Here is a 20220-nt window from a genome sequence, read left to right as displayed (position 1 = left end):
GGCGGGGGGGCACGGGCGGGGGCCCGGCCGCCCGAGAATGAATGAATGAATGAAGGGAGGGGCTGGCGGTGATTGACAGCAGCGCCCGAGAACTTCCCGGGGTCTTCGGCAGGGGGCGAGAGAGAGGCGGAGGCAGCGAGAGCGGGAGCCACGGGAGGGGAGGGGGAGGGGCACGGGGAGGGAAGGGAGGGGGGAGCGAGGGGGAGGGGGGAGAGGGAGCGAGAGGGAGCGAGAGGGAGCCGGGGAGACGAGCGGAGCGCGCGAGAGCGACGGGAGCCCGAGGGGAGCGGGAGGGCGGGGCCGGGGGCGCATGCGCCCTCCCTGCCGAAGGCCATCTCGCGCACCTCTCCGCGCATGCTCCGCCCAGGCTGACGGAAGGCAGGGAACAAGATGGCGGCCTCCTCTGTGTGCCGGGTCGGCGGGGCCGCGGCCCGGGCCCTTCTCCGCGTCCGCGGTTCGGTGAGGCCCGCCCCGCCTCCGGGCCTGTCCGCGTCCCGCTGCGGGAGGGGGGGGCGGGGAGGCGGCCCTGGAAGGGGCCGCTGCGGGGCGGGAGCCCCCCGGGAGCCGCGGCCGCGGGAAGGTCACAGGGTCACGGGCCGCCGGGCCCTGCGCGGGGCCGAGGGGGAGCTCGAGGGGCGAGCGGCGGGGGGAGGCGGCCCCGGGGGGGGGCGTAGGTGACCTTGGAGATGGAGGAAGCCGAGCGCCCTGACCTTGGGGCGTGGAGGGGGTGTGTGTGCGTGTGTGTGTGTGTGTGTGTGTGTGTGTGTGTGTGTGTGTGTGTGTGTGTGTGTAGGAGTGAGTGTGGAGGGTGTGAGTGTGTGTGAGTGTGGAGGGTGTGTGTGTGTAGCAGTGAGTGTGGAGGGTGTCCGAGTGTGATGTGTGTATGGGAGTGAGAGTGTGTGTGTGTGTAGCAGTGAGTGTGGAGGGTGTGAGTGTGTGTGAGTGTGTGTAGCAGTGAGTGTGGAGGGTGTGCGTGCGCGTGTGTGTGTAGCAGTGAGTGTGGAGGGTGTCTGTGTGTGAATGTGTGTTTGTGTGGGAGTGAGTGTGAGTGTGGAGGGTGTGTGTGTGTATAGGAGTGAGTGTGGAGGGTGTGAGTGTGGAGGGTGTGTGTGTGTAGCAGTGAGTGTGGAGGGTGTCCGAGTGTGAATGTGTGTTTGTGTGGGAGTGAGTGTGGAGGGTGTGTGTGTAGCAGTGAGTGTGGAGGGTGTCTGAGTGTGAATGTGTGTATGGGAGTGAGTGTGGAGTGTGTGAGTGTGGAGGGTGTCTGAGTGTGATGTGTGTATAGGAGTGAGTGTGGAGGGTGTGTGTGTGTAGCAGTGACTGTGGAGGGTGTCTGAGTGAATGTGTGTATGGGAGTGTGTGAGTGTGGAGGGTGTGAGTGAATGTGTATAGGAGTGAGTGTGGAGGGTGTCTGAGTGTGAATGTGTGTATGGGAGTGTGTGAGTGTGGAGGGTGTAAGTGAATGTGTGTATAGGAGTGAGTGTGGAGGGGGTGAGTGTGTGTGACTGGAGAGTGTGTCTGTGAGTGTGAATGTGACTGTGTGTGTGTGTCCGCTTGTGGCCCGCCTCTCCTGAGCCTCAGTTTCTCCATCTGTCAGGAGTGTCCGCATGCTTCCGGTACTTCCGGCCCAACTGACAGCGATGCAAACCTGAGGGATGCTAACTCAGAAACAGAAGTTCCTAGTGGAGGGAACAGGAGATAGAAAAGAGCATTGAACTTGGAGACAGGGGTAGACCTGGGTTCAAATTGCTTCAAACCCGATAGAAATGGGTGATGTTGCTACTCTTGGGCACTGCCTCAGTTTCTTTCCTGGGTCACCGATTAGTTCTTGCTCTGGGGTTTTGGGTGTCCGGTCCCCAGTCCTATAGTATTGGGGTGACTATGGTCTGTGGAAGATATAGATAAATTGGAGAATATGAGAATATCTACAGCAGGGGAACTGGGAGAATGAAGACCTTTGACATGATAGTTGATTGAAGAAATTATCCCAGAGAAAAGAAGGCAGAGCAGATACATGGAGATAAAGCCTTCTCTTCCATCATTATTGAGTCATTTCAGTTGTTTGTGGGGTGATTGGTTTGCCATTTCCTTCTCCACTTCATTTTACAGGTGGGGAAACTGAGGCGAACAGGATTAAGTGTCCAGGGTCATATACCTAGTAATTTGACTTTATGAAGATGAGTCTTCTTGATTCCACTGCCAGTGCTCCATGCTAGCTTTACAACCTAGCTACTTCCCTTTTCCTGGGCTCCCACACCCCCACCCTAACCTCTACCTCCCACCATTGGTGTCTCTTAGTATTTGAAGATATCTTATGGAGCAGGTAGTCTAAAACTTGCTCTCTTTGAATACAGAGGTCAGAACCAGGAGCACTGTGCTGAAGGTCTTCTAGAGAGCCATATTTAGGCATGATTTTAGAATAATTTACTAAAGATTAGAGTTGACCAAAAATGACAATGGGCTGCTATTGTTGGGGTACACTTAACCCTCTATGAAGATCTTTAAGCAGCAGTAGCTGGAGCTGTCATCCAGTTTGTTGAATATGATCTAGTTGGAAGTTCTGTTGGGTGTGAGTTTCATACTTTACACTCCAAGGGGTAATATTTAAAGTCCCCCCCCCAAACTGGTGGAATCCATCTCTTCAGAACTCTCTCTCAAAACATTTTAACACATATTATCCATTCAGATCAAACTGCACTATACTCAGTTCCTCCTGCCTTTGGTTGGGAGCTGTGGCTCTCAATGCCTCTATGATTTATTTATTTTTTGGGGGGGGGGAGGGGGACTTGTGGACTGTAGATCAGTTCAGACTCAGACCTCCTTCTGGAGTGGACTTGTGATTAGTTTGAATTGCCAAGTCCTGGAATAATGCAGGACCTATCTTTATGAGAATAGTTACTTGAGCCTCTTGAGTTTTGGTACTTGTTAGCAACTCTGTTAAAGTTAAAATAGAAAAGGAGCAACTCTGTTAAAAGTTAAAATAGAAAGGGAGGAGACTGATGTTTAATCTACAATGAATTGGTTTGAATTCTGAATTTTTATCTACTGTTTTCTCTATCTCGGGAGCAAATTGGGGGTTGTCTGTATTTAGTCTCTAGTGTTCTGAGTACTTGAATTGTTTTTTGTGAAAATCATTTTGTCCCTTTTCCTCTTTTTTTTTCTGTTTTCTGTTCTATTCAAATCAAAAGTGTCCTGAATAGACTTCTTAGAGGTTGCTTTAAATTATTGAGCTATGAGAGGCATTCAAACAGTTGAATTTTGATATAAATTATTGTGCTTAGTACTCAGAGGAAAGGTTGTTAAGGGATGTAGGCCATGTCTTCACAAAGTCATTCGTTATGGGAGAGAAAGAAAAATATGATAGCATTAGAAACATTTATCAAATTATTCCAGGATTTTGGGATCAAGTGGAGAAGAGAAAATGGGTCAGTGTTGTGTTTGTTGATTCAAGAATGATCAGTGTCAATATGGGCAGATTTGGAGTTGTTCTAATGAGTATGTTATTCTTTCAGCCTTCTCTGTTAAAGCTGCCCACAACTCGTAGTGCAGCTACTTTTGTTCAGACTCTCCAGAACATTCCAGCAACCCAAGTCACTACGTTGGACAATGGACTCCGGGTGGCTTCTGAGGACTCTGGTCAACCTACCTGTACAGTAAGTTTGAAATGGATTTCTTAGAAAGTTGGATCATTACTTCCCACCACTGTTAGGGAAGAAGCCCCCACTCTAGAAATGGCTTATAGATAGGCATCTGTAGGACTAAAAGGGTTGAAAACCAATAGTATATTCCTTATGTCTAGAGTCAAGTCTGAATTCTAGTCCTGGCTTTGCTGTAGAATCATTGTGTCATCTTGGGTAAGTCACCTAACTTTTCTTATCTGTAAAATACAGACACCCAGAACTAATCCTTTGGTTCTTACTAGGTTCTTAATATGAAATCATGATCTACCTGAGAGTCATGGAAGAGAGAAAAATTATTCAGTCTGTGAAGTGATGACTTTTGTTTTTCCTTTATCTGTCCATCAATAAATATGTGAGGACTATACCCTGTGCAAGATTTTGAGCTAGGTGACTTACAGCTCAGCTAGAGAAATTATCTGTATGTGAAAGACCTTTTTGTGGTAATCTATCCTGAAGCTCACCACAAAAGATGATTAAAATATTTGCCTGAAATAAAAAAATAAGTTGTAATCCTAGACCTATTCAGAGTAAGTTAACCTGCCTAAGAATCTGTCTAATACCTGATGTAGTTTATCTGCATTCAACAAGAATTTGCTAGCTCTAGCTCAGCGCAGGAATCAAAGGTTTGACCCAGGCCCAATGCTATCCTTAGAATTGAACTCAGGGTCTAGGAGGAAGTGTTATGTAGGATACTGCCTAATATGTTGCTGGGCCCTCTTAGACCCGTACTTCTGTAGTAGATTATGATAATTATGAATATCTTGACTGGTTCTTTGAAGGTGCAAATAAAGACTGAGGGGGAGGACTCACTCACTAGGGATTATAGGAAGTATACTAGAGGAGGTGGGATTTAAATTGAGCTTTAAAGATGGGTGGAAATCAAAATATATTAAGGGGAAAAAAAGATATTCGAGGCATTGAGAGCCACACTCCCAACTAAAGGCAGGAGGCCCAAGATATGATAAAGGAACAGAGTATAGTGCAGTTTGATCTGAATGGATAATATGTGTTAAAATGTTTTGAGAGATAGTTCTGAAGAGATGGATTCCACCAGTTTGTGTGGGACTTTAAATGTTACCCCTTGGAGTGTAGAGTAGAGCAGTGATATTACCAGCAGATCTCTCTATGACTTGATAGGCATTAGTGATCTTTGTTTTTTATTATTATTTCTCCTCCAGGTTGGAGTTTGGATAGATGTTGGCAGCCGCTATGAAAATGAAACCAACAACGGAGCCAGCTACTTTGTGGAACATTTAGCATTCAAGGTATGAAGAGGTTAGGCCGCTGTTCTCTAGAACAATGGACTTCAGAGACCCTTGTAGTTCTTACAACATGAATTTCTGCTTGATTCTCCTCTCCAGAGGATAAGTACCTCTTCACATTACATTATGTGACTTATTTAAGAACCAGTGATGAAGGATTGACACTGGGTATGAGCAAGACAGGCTGACCTCTCAGAGCCCAGGGTGGTTCTAGGGGTAGAGTCTGAAGTTCTGCTGGCAAAATCTAGTTTACCTTCTCTAGGTTTTCCAGCTCTACTTTGGGAATGTTCAGGAAATTTTTGCCATTAGGACTTTTCACTACTCTTGACTAATGTTGATGAATCACTGAATTTCCCATTAAGATACCAGCTTCTCTGAGCTGCTTTGTTTCCCTAGATTTAGACATCGACTGTATCAAATCTAATTTCCTTTTCTCCCTTCTGTAATTACTGCTGTAACTGGATGCCCACATCTGTCATATTCTTCCTCTTTTCCTTATTATACTTGTTTATTACACACTGTAATTCTTAAGATTGAATTTCCTATAGTTTATTTACAAGATGAAGAAAAATATATACATTTAAACCCTTTTCACGTAGCTCTTCAAGAAGAATGTTTTTAAAATGCGTAAAATAAAGTGCATGTGATTATCCAGTTATATTGAAAATAGTTGCCAATATTTAAAAACAAGTTTGTGGATCCCAGGTTAAGAGTCCCTGCCATAGATAGCATTATTGTATTTTATGAACAGAAGGGATAAGGGATTTTATTTTGAGGGTTTGAAAGTTAGGCTGAAGAAAGCCTGCTCAAAGCTGTTTCACACAGGGCCCTTATTTCTCATCCTTCTTCTGGCTGTTTCATTGGCAGTCTGAAATGCTTTGGTTTTTCTTCCTTGGTTTATGACCAGGGTACAAAGAATCGTCCTGGAAAAGCATTGGAAGAAGAGATAGAGAGGATGGGTGCCCATCTGAATGCCTATAGCACTCGGGAGCATACTGCCTACTACATCAAGGCCCTGAGCAAGGACCTCCCTAAAGGTAGGTGGCTCCCAGGATTGGGGGAAGAGGATGGGTGGACTTGACCAGGGCTTTCCTCTGAGCTGGGAGGGAGCAGGAAAAGCTATCTAAACAGTGGTAGCCTGGGGGTGAGAAGTAGGTCCAGAGTTGGAATCCTGATACTGCCAGCACTTCTACAGTCTCTTCAAGTCCATATTTATGATCCTGTGAAAGGAGCAATTTGGTTATCTCCTCTGATCTCAACTCCTGTTGGGGGAGGAAAGACACTATTCAGAGTTAAATATGTAGACTTCTGTCTTTGGTCTTGTGGGGAAGCATCAGTGAGGTAGGGCATGGCTCTTCTGTCAGTCAGTCCATGCTAGTTCAGTGGATAGATCCTAGGCTTTGCTGGCGGGAGCATTCCTCTGTCCCAGGAAGGTCTTCTTCCCCCTTCCTTTTGATGAGGGATTGTGACTGAAAAGTTGACTGCCCACTGGCTGAACTTGTACACCTGTGATCTGCACATGTGTAGGTGGTTGGTCCTGCAGTGACACATGCTGAACCTCTCTAGCCTAGTTGGTCCTGTTGTTTGTCCTTCCCAGAGTATGACTGTATTCAGCAGTCAGCAAAGATTTAAGTGCCTGCTGTCCTGGCCTGTGCTAAGTGCTTTAAGAACTCAGGATCCCAGTGTTTTCATGAGATTGTTGAAGTAGCCTGAAATCCAGGGCAAAGACTGGGAGTTTGAAGTGCAGCATGTTTCATTTGCATATGATAATCTTATTACATGAATGGTTTAGTGTATGATGTTTTGCAGGGGTCCTTCAGGAAGTGGGGGGGGGGTGCCATACCTTATCAATCAGCTTTCTAAAAGTAAAAGAGACTGCCTGAGGAGGTAGTGAATTCTCAGCTAATGCAGTTGTGAAAGCTATAGCTGTGTGACCACTTGTCAGGGAAGATGAAAGGGGAGAGATTCATGCTTCAGATTTGAGTTGATAACTGACTTTACTCTAAGAGTATATATATGTCACTTCCTGATGGAGCCTCACTAAATTTCCTTCCTTTGTCCATTTGAATGAAGAACCAGTTTTATGCCTGAAGAACTTGTTCCATGCTTCTTTACCCTTCTCGTCTATTGATAACCTATATTGAGCATTATTGCCCATAGCATTTTCCTCCCTTCCTGTGTCCCACAAAATTTAATTTAATTTATCAGTTATTTATTCAATTCCTGCTTAAATTGAATTGATTGGCTATAACTAGAACATTGTCCTTGGAACTGGAAGAGATACAAAATGGTTAATATGTTCAAAACCTTCATAAACTTTAATAGAGGGTTAAGACACATAGACAATAGAAAATAACCCATATATTTATAATCTAATAAAGAGATAATTTACCTCCTAGTTTACCTTCTCAATGTGATATAATAGAGGGCTCAGGAGTCAGAGGATTTGGATTCTAATCATAGCTGGGCTACTTACTAACTGTGTGTCTTTTTAGATAAATCATTTAACCATGGACCCAATTCCTCATCTGTAAAATGAGGGGGTTGGACTAGATAGATACCACTTTATCTGTAAATTACAACTGAGCAGTATTAAGTTTTTTAACTATTTTTTTTTGCAAGGCAGTAGGATTAAGTGACTTGACTAAGGTCACACAGTTAAGTAATTATTAAGTGTCTGAGGGCAGATTTGAACTCAGGCCCTCTTGACTCTAGGGTCTATCCACTGCACCACCCAGCTGCCCCTGTTTTTTAATTCTCAACCAGTCTTTGATCTTTCTGCCCTAATGATTGTCATGACTCCATCTTGACCCTCCCAAATTTTTTGCCTGCTCTCAATTATAAATGGTGATCTTTCTCAAGGATCTCGGGTCAGCCTTTGACTCTACTTACTACTACCACCTTGGTGGGTTACTATAAGGGCCATATGCCCTCCTTTGGCTGAAATACCTTTTTATCCTCAGGAGTCTCCATCCATTATGTATTACCAATATATTAGAACTAAATTATTGGAGATAGGAGGTAGCTAGATCTATTTTGTGCCAAAGAAAACAAAGAAACATTATTTATAGGTAACCACAGCATCCTGTTCTGGCCAAGAATAATGTGTACATGTCTGTGTTGGAGGTGGAGGTACAGAATGTAGGGATTGCTACAGTGTCTTTTCCGTCCCACACCACTAACTTGTTCACCTGTTACCTAACATCAGTTTGACAAGATCTCTGCTACGTGTGCCTTTTTCTCTTACACTATGTAATGTGTGTCTTACAGCTGTTGAAATCTTGGGTGACATTGTGCAGAACTGCAGCTTGGAGGACTCCCAAATAGAGAAGGAGCGAAGTGTGATTCTTCAAGAAATGCAGGAGAATGACAACTCCTTGCGGGATGTAGTATTTGATTATCTTCATGCTACTGCTTACCAAGGCACTCCCCTTGCCCAGGCTGTGGAAGGACCCAGTGAGAATGCCAAGTGAGAATTCACTGCCAACGGACAGTCCCAATTCTGGAGCTTTAGCTGTGTTTGGGAGCTCTGTGCTTTATCATGGGTGGTAGGGTCAGTGTAGGACAACACATGGAACTTTATCCAGCCACAGATGGCAAACGTGCCTGAAACCATGGACACTGGCATTTAAATGAATCTTTCAGAGGGTTCCCCTTGGGAGGGGTGCTCTCCTTCTAACTGCTGTTATTGGACAGAATCATGGCTCAGGGCCATTGGAGCAACTTGGTTCAGTACCCTTGGCACCTTCTTTTGGCAAATCTTAGCCAGAGGGTGGATTTGATATTTGGAAAAAACCAAAATCATCCTGAGCCTTGTCTGGTAATAAGGTTTCGGATGTTGGTATGGATGCAAAATGAGGTTTGAATTCTGAAGGCAGTTCTCAGAGGAGTCTAGATATGTATTATACAGTGGCATCAATCTTAGAAAGGGTGTACAGCTCCAAATGGGAAACCTCTTTCCTTCAGTTGACCTTCACTTTATCTGTAACATATAAGGGTTGCACTTGGTGACCTCCACTGAAAGTTGGTGTTCCATTCACTCAGATTTTTATTCAGTGACTGCTCTGATACCTGTGAAGATGTATGATTTTTTGGTATGTTGACTGTTATCTGATAATCAAACCTTATATAGAACCAGTGACTGGCTATTTGCTGACCGAGTATTTGAAACCTGATAACCAGACTAGGAGATGGACTAGGAGGAAGAGATGGGTAGGGGAGAGGGTTGCTCAGGCATGTGGAACCCTTTGAGGGCATGGGCCCGGATCATGGGACCTCCCTCCATCTACATGAGGATGCCATTCTTTCCTTTACTTAAGCCAACTTAGCCAATAATGATAGTAAAAATGTTCTTCTCATTCTCTCTACTATTTATATTGAGTTTTAAAGTTGTATAATGGCTTTGGTGCAGTGGATAGACCATGGGCCCTGGAGTCACCAGTTCAAATCCAACTTTGGATACTTGACACTTACTAGCTGTGTGACCTTGGGCAAGTCACTTAACCCTGATTGTTTTGCATCTTGGGCCATCTCTAGTCATCCTGATTAATATCTGGCCACTGGATACAGATGACTCTGGAGGAGAAAGTGAGGCTGATGACTTTAACACAGCATCCCCCTCACTCAAATCCAATTCACGTGCTTGTCATGGCATTACCTCCCTGATGCATTGGTGGTCTTTGAGAACAAAGGACAAGCATTATCATTATCAGTGTTTCATTTATGATAGCACATACATAACCTATGTAGAATTTAGAACTCAAAACTTTAAAAAAGAAAAAAAATTTAACATACTGAAGGGAGAGTAAAATATATGTATGTGTGTGTGTGTGTATATTTTAAAAAGTCATCCAGGACTGAAGTATGTGGTCCACTTACTATTGTCTCTCTTTTATAAGTGAGAAAACTGAGACTCCTGGAGTTAATGTGACCCTTTCATCCAGTAGCCACTTGTCCCAGGTCTCCTTTGAGCCTGACTCTAGTATTTTTCCTAGTTTTAGAGTATACCGTGTCTGTGTACGTATCATTTACCCAAACCTTTCTACACAATTTTTCTAAGAGTATGGGCTCTGGTGTTAGAAAACCTGTGTTCTAATCCTACTTCTGGTATTTTAATTATTTGTGTGATTTTGGAAAAGTTACCAAACCTCCCTGGGTTTCTGTTTCCTCATCTGTACAATGATGAGGTGGTATTAGGTGACCTCTGAGGAATCTCATCTGTTGAAATTGTCTTTGTCCTTTTCAGGAAGCTCTCCAGACAAGACTTGGCTGAATTTATTGAGACTTACTACAAGGCTCCTCGAATGGTGCTGGCTGCTGCAGGAGGTGAGTGTGGAGTGGCTGCAGGTGTATAAGCATCCATGGCACTACCCAGAGAGGTGGGCAGTTCCATCTGGAGCCTGAGGAGAGCTCTGGGACAAGATATGATGATAGAAAGGGAAGGGCTAGAAGGTCAGTCACCCTGGATTTCTTCTTTCCTCCATCTCACCCCTGTTAGTCCTAGTCTTTTTCCTTTATTTCTCCCATCCCTTTTGCCTTTCTTCAGGACCCCTTTTCTTTGGTATCTCTCACCCTCAGTCACCTCATGGCCTGCATCCATTTTCCAGCCTCTTTGTTTCCTCCTTTTCATGCCTTAATTTGTTCCCTTTCTCCAACTCACAGCAGCAGGATCCAGGTGATTTAGCAAAGGGTGCTTAGTGAGAGTTCAAGATTGAAGGTCAGAAGTGGTTCTTCAATTGTAGATGGAGACACATCCTGTATCATGTGTGCTGGCATTTGGTTATGCTCTGAGGGTTTTGGACTCTCCCAAGTTCTGTGGCAGGAGAGCATATCATAATGGATCTAGGTCTGATATTTTCTCAAGTTTTGATCTTCTGTCAACTTTTAGTCTTAGAAATTGACCCTTGCTAACCTGAGGAGTTTGTGCTTTTCTACCCATAGTATTTCCATTTAATCTAGGTCTGTGACTTTGAATGAACTGTCTCTCTTGGGGTGAAGGCTTGGAAGGTTTGGGGTATGTAGTGAAGGATCATGGAATTGAGGACATCACATTCCCTTTTCTGCCTTTTCTGACCAGGTGTGAACCACAAACAGCTAGAAGAACTTGCTCAGAAGCATTTTAGCAGTGTCCCCAATGTTTACACTGAGGATGCTGTGCCTATCCCTTCATCCTGCCGCTTCACAGGCAGTGAGGTATTCTCTTCAAATTGGCATTTCTTAGCCTTACAGAAGGACTGGGGGATGTTCAATTCGTTATTTTCTACATTTACTTAATATATTCTCTGCCCTGGAGTTTTCCTTTATTGCTTCATTGTCTGTTGAGCAGATCCTGTGTTCTTGAAGGGTCTTTGAGATTCTACTATGTCAGTATTGTTTTTCATTTTTGTATCCCCAACTTGTGCCTTGAATGTTTTTGTTGTTGTTCACTTATTTCATTTGTGTCCTTTTCTTTGTAACTCCATTTGAGTTTTTCGTGGCAAAGCTATTGGAGCAATTGTCCATTCCCTTCTCCAGCTCCTCTGATAGATGAGGCAAACAGAGCTAAGTGATTTGCCTCAGGTCACACAATTAGTAAGTTTTTGAGTCCAGATTTGAACTCATGAAGATGAGTTTTCCTGACTTTAGGCCCTGAGCTCTATCCACTTGGCCACATGGCTGCCTTGAATATATTAAGTACTTAATTGAATTGGATTGACTTTGCTATAGGTTATGTGCCTACATTGTCCAAGGACTACTCTACCTAAGTATGTTAGAAGCTTATCACTACAAAGGTGGTCATAAGGGCATGAATTGTTTTGACCACAGTAATTTATGAAACCATTTGCTGTGGTATGGAGGGATTCTCATCTCTACTGGGAAAATAAATACCCACCCTTTTGGCTTTTGAAGTACTGCAGAAATATATCCTACAATTTATTTTCACCCAGACTTCTTATAGTAAACCTGTGTCTCAGTTTGGTTATTTATACCAGTTGGAGACATGGGAGTTTAGGAGAGGGGAGGCCTGTAAACTGGGGGGGGGGGGGGGGGGGGGGCGGTGTTTGTGAAGAGCCATAGTGACTTTGGGCAAGACTGCAACCAAAATCCATTCTCTGGTCAGTTTGATGGAATTGTTTTCCTTCCAGAACAGAATGGAACCCCTCTGGCAGTCTGGTGAAATCTATGGACATTCCTCAGAATGTAATTTTCCTCCTATCTTAAATTCATCCCTTCCCCCCACCAAATCTGAATTCCAATCCTGGTCTAGACTGAGTTCCTAAGAATCCTTTCCTCCTTCACCCCTCAACTCCCATTCTGATTGTGAATTCCTTGAGAGTAGAGCCTTAGTCATCTCTAATGTATTTTCCTAATAAGGGCTGGCACAGGGGATAGTACTTGTGGGATGAATATATAAAGCTGTGTTCCTGACCATTCCAGAGAATGTCAAGGTTATCCCTTTAAAATATATTTTCTGGAGATGTTGAGGAGTAAGCTCTCTTTGTGAATCTCCTTTTGACCCCCTTCTTCCTGTTTCAGATCCGTCATCGGGATGATGGTTTGCCTCTAGCTCATGTGGCTATGGCAGTTGAAGGCCCAGGCTGGTCTAACCCTGATAACATTGCACTCTCAGTAGCCAATGCGATCATTGGACATTATGACTGTACCTATGGAGGGGGTGTGGTAAGGACCTGGATTCTCTACTCTCTGGGGAAGAGGTAGTGCTTGTAAGGCCCTGGCTTTTGGCAGGAGCTCCCAGGGGAATAGGAGCCAGGAAGGGCTTGGGAAAGGTGTGGAAGCATGCAGAAGAGCCTGTGTCTGGAGTCTGACCTTCTGCAGTCCTGGGTTGGTTTGTGTGTGTTGGGAATGAGGAGAGAGTGGGCAAAGCAGCAAACTTCTAGGCAGAAATTACATAAAGGAGAAATTACTGTTGCTATTTATTTCCTTGGGCGCCTATAAAAGGATAAAGTTCTTTCCTATGAAAGGCCCCTATAAGATGCCTGGGAACATGGAATTCCCAAGAGAGGCAGGTGGCTTGGTGGGGAGGGGGGGCCACAGGGTGAGAGAACTATCAAGAAAGCCTCCTTAAGAAGGAGGGATGTAAAGAATTATGCAGGACGTCCTCACCTGTTTTGGGGAAGGTAAGGAGAGAAGCTCAGCATGAAAGCCTGTCACTTTTATGCTGACTTGGACATACTTGGTGAGACTTTTTAAGGTTTCAATGACTGAAAATGGTCTTCTATTCTTTCTATTGGATCTGCCATTGAAGAAGATTAGGGAGCCCAGAGGGACCAGGAAAGACTAGGACTTCCCTCCCTGCAGAGAGTAGACCCAGGAAGGGGGCAAGGGATGGTGAACACTTAATTGTCTAGGAGCTCTGGCTGTCAGAGGAATTATTTCTGCTCTTGTAATATAGGGGGTTGAGCCTTATGTCCTGTAGTTAAAGAATGGGCTGACATTAAGGTGATGATGCTCAATCTGATTTGTTTATAGCACCAGTCAAGTCCATTGGCAGCTGTTTCTGTTCAGAACAAGCTCTGCCAGAGTTTCCAGACCTTCAACATCTGCTACTCAGAAACTGGCCTGTTTGGCATCCATTTTGTCACTGATAAAATGAACATAGATGATATGGTATTCTTCCTTCAGGGCCAGTGGTAAGTACATTCTAAGAAGACTGTAGTTCTTGACCCTTCTCTGTGAGCTTTATGGTATTGGGCCTTTGCCTGCCTGGAGGTTGCCTCTGGCTACAAGTTTATCATTGCCCCAGTGTTAGGTTTTGCAGATAACTTTTTTCTTAAGTTCTCCATAATTCTCAGTAATGGAATCCCTCCCCCTTTGCCCTCTCCACCTCATGAGTAAACTGAGGTCCATGGTGGTAAAATGACTTATGGGTATGGGTGGGATTTGAACTTAGTCCTTTTACTCCAGTCAGTGCTCTTTCTAGTGCACCATACTGACTACAGATGAGAGTCCTTTTATCTAGAAATTCAAAGTGGTGTTAATCATTTGGTTGATTGGGAGCCATAAATTCTGTGTGTAATTGAATGAGTAATGACATAAACTTTCCTGTCTAGGATGCGTCTTTGTACCAGTGCCACTGAAAGTGAGGTGATGAGGGGCAAAAACATCCTGAGAAATGCTTTGGTGTCTCATCTGGATGGTATGTCTGCTTGAAGGTTCCTGGAGTGTTGCCATTGATCTGAATTTGGCTGATCTTGGGGATGAGCAAGAAGAGATGCTTTGAAAATGATGTTCTCTTGAGGTTTCTCCCATATTTTAGCCTTTTTGGTCTCAGAGGAGCATCCACAACCTGACCTTCCTTCAGTAGATGCTTTCTGTTTTACTTGAATGCATTCAAGAAGCCTCCACTAAAGTAGTTTAGTGCCTTGATATGTTGCAGAGGTGACTCTGAGTTGTAAAAATTTACCAGCAGGACACAGACCCTGGCCTTTGCTAAGTATTCTAGCATCATGGATTGAGAACCAAAAGAAATCCTGGCAGTTATCTAGTCCAACCCCTTCGTTTTCCAGAACTCAAAAGAGGTTTGTTTAAGTGACTCAATCAAGGTCATTCTGGTGGTCAGTTGGCAAACTCAGATTTGAGGCCTTTTGACCCCCAAATCTAGCAATTTTTCCATTGTTCAGAAGTTTGTCCACTGTGGAGGATTTTATGAACCAGGTCACAGGATTTTATGAACCATCTATCTTTTCTTTTCTTTTTCTTTTTTGCAAGGCAAATGGGGTTAAATGGCTTGCCCAAGGCCACACAGCTAGGTAATTAATAAGTGAGTCTGAGGTCAGATTTGAACCTCAGGAATTCCTGACTCTAGGGCTGGTGCTCTATCCACTGCCCCACCTAGCCGCCCCTTGAACCATCTACCAAATGTATTATAATGAAAGAGCGATGGAATCTAGAGAGCTGGGCTTGAGCTCTGACTCTAGCTAGGTGTGTGATCATTTGTAGCAAGTCGTTGAATTTTTTAAGAGTCACATTTCCTTGATATGTAAAGTGGGGATCATAGTACTTGCCTACTTAATAAAGTTAATGTGGAAAGTTCTTTCAATCCTGAAAATACCAGAGAACTTGTAGAGGTTATAGGCAAAAAGCCTTTCTTCTGATGGAGGAGGAGATTAGATACTTGTACCATAGGAAACCTGATGTATCAATGCAAAGCCTTGATATATATCATTGTGGGAAGAAAAAGAATCAAGGAGCTTCATTCTGTATTGGTACCTCTAAAATGATGGAATTGTCTCATTCACTTGATCACTATGGTCATAGTGACCAAATGCTTTTTAGGATTGTAGACTGAAGAGCTCCTTGGAAGACCTGTCCAGGTACTTCATTTTGCAGATGAGTAAGCTGAGGCCCAAATGGGTTGTAAATGGAAGGATTCCAGAGGTCAAATACAGATTCTCCAAGTCCAAATACAACACTCAGCTATACTATCTTACTTATTCCCTCCATGGGGGTCATGCAGCTCTGGCGACCACAAGTTACGCATTTTGAACTAGAACCTTTCTTGGGACTACCAAATCTGAATAGACTCAGAAAATTGAATTAGCCCCTTGTAATGAAGAGTGGGTCATGTCTTTCCCTTTTATCTTCAGTAGGCACAGAGAAGAGAAGTAGTTGTCTTCCTTTAGGAAAATCCTGGGACAATGCTTTGATATAGTACCCTAGGGAGTCCTGAATGCTAGGAACATTGAGGTGGGGCCTCATACTTTGTAATTCCTCTTCCATTATACTCTCCATGTACAATTCTTGTTTTTGAAATATTAGGTAATTTCTTCATTCGGGAGGAGATAGTCTTTGGCTAATCACTCCCTGATGTATGTGGAATTTCATTTTCTGTCTGTAAAAATCCATTGTGCTTCTTTACCTTTTAAAGGTAAAGGTTTGATTTGCAAGCCAGAAACATGGTAATAGCTTTCACAATGCCATTCTTTTTGAGGCTTTAATGAGAACAAATCTTTCTTCAGGTACCACCCCTGTGTGTGAAGACATTGGACGTAGCCTTCTGACTTACGGCCGCCGCATCCCTCTGTCTGAATGGGAGAGCCGAATTTCTGTATGTAAAGCCTGGGTGGGAAGACTGAGTTACTTTGGAGACCAAATTTCTTTCCAGCATCACCAATCTGCTTTGGGAAGGACAGTTGGCCCAGCAGGCTGAAAGAGACCAGTCTTTTCCTCTAATAGGAAGAGGGTAAAGATAGATTGGCACCCTTGCAATAGTGGGCATAGAATAGGCACATTGTGGGCATTCCAGGGCCTGTGTAATTTCGAGTTTGCATTCCTGGTTCTCTCTCTGGGCATAAGACTAATTGCCAAGAGCTGCAGGCTGCCTGAGGTATGCTGTCTTGGCCATTCTTCAAAAGGCTGTGGGTTTTGTGTAGTGAACCCTGTAAACCTGAGACCAGAAAACACTTGAATTAGACCTTCCTCTGAAATTGGCCCAATTTACTAGCTCCCTATGCTTTGCTCTTCAGTTGAGGTCATTGAAGGAATTAGCTGTTCTTTCTTCCTGCTTGGTACCCTAATGACCCTAGATGAGATTACTTCCATTCTTCCTTGAGGTGATTAGTTGGGTGAGTTCCCCCTAGAACCTGGTGGGTACTTCCTTCAAGGACAGAAACACTGTTCCTCTGGTTCATTGGACTTCTGGCAGGTCAAACTCTCAGCAGAATTATTGGGGTTTTTTGATTGGAACAAAAGTTCCAAGAATAATTCGGGACATAATCCTGCCTTCAGGAGTTTAGTCGAGAAGCATCTGCTAATACTTGAATACATGGACTGAGAAAAAGTTTCAACTCTAAGTGAGGGAGCTACTTTAATATCTCCTCTGTCCTGTACTCAGGCTTTTCTTGGGGTTTCCCACTCAGAACTTAGGGTGTTTGGGAGGACAGGGAGAGGTTGGATAAATGAGTAACTCCTTCTTGATCCCTCATCTGAGTAATTGCTAACATGGAGGGACCAGGAACAAGACAGAGGGAGAGAGTAGTTGGAGGAGGCCTAAGGGAATCCATGGGGTAGTTACTTGTGTGGACTCAAGAGACTTGGGAACATATAGTGAATAGAATGGAGGTTGGTGGCACAATTGATAAATTAGCCTCTATTCTGCCATCTCTGAGTTGAAACATGTTTCTAGTAATCTCCGCTGCCTTCATCCAGACGGACTGAATTCTATTTTCTTTAGAGCGTACTTATCACGAATTCTTCTGGTAGCAATTAGTCTAATTAGGCAGTTATAACATATCCTCTATGTCTCTCAGAGGAATTTACTGTGAAGAAAAGAAACTCTTGGCAAAGAAACTAAAAGAAAATTTCAGAGTCAGATGTGTTGTTGATTCTGAAACCTTGGTATTGTGTGGGTGAACCCCTGTCTTGTGTCTCAAAGAGCTGACTTCTGCCCTTCTGATATTTGTTACTCCTCCTCCTAGGAGATTGATGCCAGTGTTGTACGGGAAATCTGCTCCAAATACCTGTATGACCAGTGTCCCGCAGTGGCTGCAATGGGTGAGCTATCATCATCCCAGCTCAGATGGGGCAGGCAGTTGACTGGGGCTGGAACTAGGAATTTTTTTTTATTATTATTAAGGAGACTTCCTTTCTTTTACTTGGATGTGGGTTTACAAAGAGGAGTAGACTGGTATTTGTCTTAACTTTTTTTTCTTTTTGAATTTCTGCCAAGTTTCCAAAGTCAGATTAATGACTTCCCTTCTTTTCTCTATCATTTGGGCTGAGGCACATTTCTGCCTTTCCAGATTGAAAGAGAGAAAAACAATCTTATTGGAAGATATGCGACTAAAAACCATCTCATTGTGGGACTAAAAGCCATCTCTTTGTGGGAGGTTCTACATCTTGGGCAGAAGAAATAGAACCCTCAAGTAAAGGAGGGAGGGACCCCTGCCCTCCATTGCCCTGGCCACTCCCTGTTCAGAGCAGCTCCAAGTTGCTGCTCTGACATGTTTGCTTGTCAGTCAAAGGGAGTTCCATCAGCGAACCTGCCCCAGCAGCTCCCTTCCCTCTCCCACTGATCAGATGGTGAATTTCCTTTCCATGTAATTCTTTTTAAGGGGTAACTTTGGTCTTTTCCACTGAACTGAGGTGAAGAAGACCCCTGAGTTTAAATGCATTGTGCAAAGGGGGAAAAGCTCTTGGCTAGGGACAAAGGACCGAGGGTCTTAGAGGTGTGGGGGAATTAGGTCATTCTTAGGGATCAGGGACAGCAGGGGTGGTGCCAGCTCTGAGCTTGAAGGAACAAGCTCCTTGCCTTCTGCAGCTGAACATTCTCTCCCCTCCTGGCTCACGTTTCAGGCAGCTCTCCCGCCCTACTCACTCCTTCTGAGGCCTGTTGATCATCCCTGGGGCCAGGTGTCCTATGCTGGGTGGGGAGGGGAGGGTGCAGAGCTGGGACAAGCCCTTCAGTGGGGCTCTGCAGACAGTGCTTGAGGCTGAACTAACTAACGGCTCTGCTCCCCAGGTCCCATCGAACAACTCCCTGACTACAACCGGATCCGCAGTGGCATGTTCTGGCTGAGGTTTTAGGGGCCACACCCCACTGAGGCTGGAAGCTGTGAGGGCCAGGCCCCTGGAGGTGCTCTTCTCCGGACCCCTGTCTGGTAACAGCCACCCCACTTCTTGGGAAAGTGGTACTGTCTCAGATCATGTTTAAATAAAAGTAATTTAAGTGGAATCTTAGATTTTTCTTTTTCTTTTTCTTTTTTTTTTTTGCAAGGCAATGGGGTTAAGTGGCTTGCCCAAGGCCACACAGCTAGGTAATTATTAATCGTCTGAGGTCACATTTGACCTCAGGTACTCCTGACTCCAGGGCTGGTGCTCTATCCACTGTACCACCTAGCTGCCCCTTGTTTACAAATTATTGTGGATATTAAAGTAACCTAGCAGCCCCCATAGGTTTTTCTTAATGATGTGCTACATCTCCATCATTCAATGAATTCTTCATTTTTATCAAGTGCCGGTGTGGTGAGCACTGCACTACATATTTGTATACAAAGAGAAAGTTAAAATCGTCCTTGTCTTCTCAAGGAGCTTGTGTTCTTATGGAGGAGAAGACATGGAACATGCTGAGTGGATGGAAGGTAACCCTGGAGGAGAAGAGACTGTCAAAGGGAGAGGGCTTGGGGCAGACCAGGAAAGGCCTCTTTCTGAGCACTCAGTTAGCATCTAAATATCCAAGGGAAGTAAGGCACTGTGCTTAACATTCACAGGTTAAAAAAAGATAATCCTGGCCTCAGCTAGTACTGGTAACACCTTGAGGGCACGTGTCAAGTTATAAAATAACTTGTGATGGTGAGTGTAAAGTGGTTCAGACAGAATGCCCTGGGAGACTTTATTTTGAGATGTAGGAGTTTGGGTTGGGTGGTGGTGATGGTGGTGGTACAGAGAAGATTTCACAAGAGGAGCTAGGGCCTGAGCTAGCCTGGAAGGAAGGGAAGATGTCTGTATGACATAGATGAGGAATGGTAGCATTTTCCAGGTGTCCTTGTGAGGGAGTGCCTATTAGGGATAGTCCATTGAAACCTAAGACTGGAAAGATTGGAGCCAGATTATGGAAAGCATTCTTTGCTGGACTATGGAGTTTTCACTTTATATCAGAGCCTACAGGGAGACTATTTTTGATAAGGATAATGACCTGACTTTAGGAAGAGTATTGGGAGCTTTGTGAAGAATGGAGTGGAAAGTGAAGGGACTGAAGACAAGAAGACCAGTTAGGAAACTGTTAAAGTAATCTAGTAATGAATGATGATTATCCCCACAATTGTGGTAGTGTCAGAGAGGAGAAGGATGACAGTGATTGTGAAAGTATTGATTGGACTTGGCAACAGGTTGAGTGATAAGGAAAAGATGATTCAAAAATGACAGATTTCAAACCTAGCTGTCTGGCACGGTAGAAGGAGGGGATGTAGGTTCATGAGAGAAATGATGGTTTCTAAGATCTATATAAGTTGTTTGAAATCCTGATGTTGGGCAATTGGTTAGAGATGTCTGGCAGACATGTGGGACATCTGGGGGAAGTTTTAAAGCTGCTTGTATACAATTTCTTGTTGAACCTGTGGGAGTAGATGAAGTTTATGTTAGGGAAAGAGGCTTAAGATAGAAATTTGTGGGGGATGGTAAGTCAGTTAAGGAGACTTAGGAGCAGGCAAAACAGGAAGAGAAGGCGGCAGCCAGAGAGGGTAGTGTCCCTGAAGCCGAGGGATAAGAAAAATATCTTGGAAAATGACTAATATTGTCAAAAACTGGGAAAGGAAATGAAGATAAAAGTGACCATTTTGATT

At 44.2% G+C, this 20220-nt stretch overlaps 1 protein-coding gene across 1 annotated transcript; it reads left to right on the top strand.

Moving 5' to 3' along the window:
- The first annotated feature begins 354 nt into the window (after positions 1 to 354).
- On the top strand, positions 355 to 18614 carry UQCRC1 (ubiquinol-cytochrome c reductase core protein 1). Its single transcript, XM_074197866.1, has 13 exons — positions 355 to 459; positions 3513 to 3653; positions 4859 to 4945; positions 5850 to 5979; positions 8213 to 8411; positions 10188 to 10267; positions 11019 to 11134; positions 12458 to 12601; positions 13412 to 13572; positions 13993 to 14078; positions 15901 to 15989; positions 17359 to 17434; positions 18402 to 18614. Exons 1-13 carry the CDS (start codon positions 391 to 393, stop codon positions 18464 to 18466), a joined length of 1443 nt encoding a protein of 480 aa, XP_074053967.1. The 5' UTR covers positions 355 to 390; the 3' UTR covers positions 18467 to 18614.
- The last annotated feature ends 1606 nt before the right edge of the window (positions 18615 to 20220 follow it).

This window comes from Macrotis lagotis, chromosome 8 (genome assembly GCF_037893015.1).
Source record: "Macrotis lagotis isolate mMagLag1 chromosome 8, bilby.v1.9.chrom.fasta, whole genome shotgun sequence".
Classification (NCBI taxonomy): Eukaryota; Metazoa; Chordata; class Mammalia; order Peramelemorphia; family Peramelidae; genus Macrotis; species Macrotis lagotis.
This window is presented reverse-complemented; position numbering and strand designations above follow the sequence as displayed.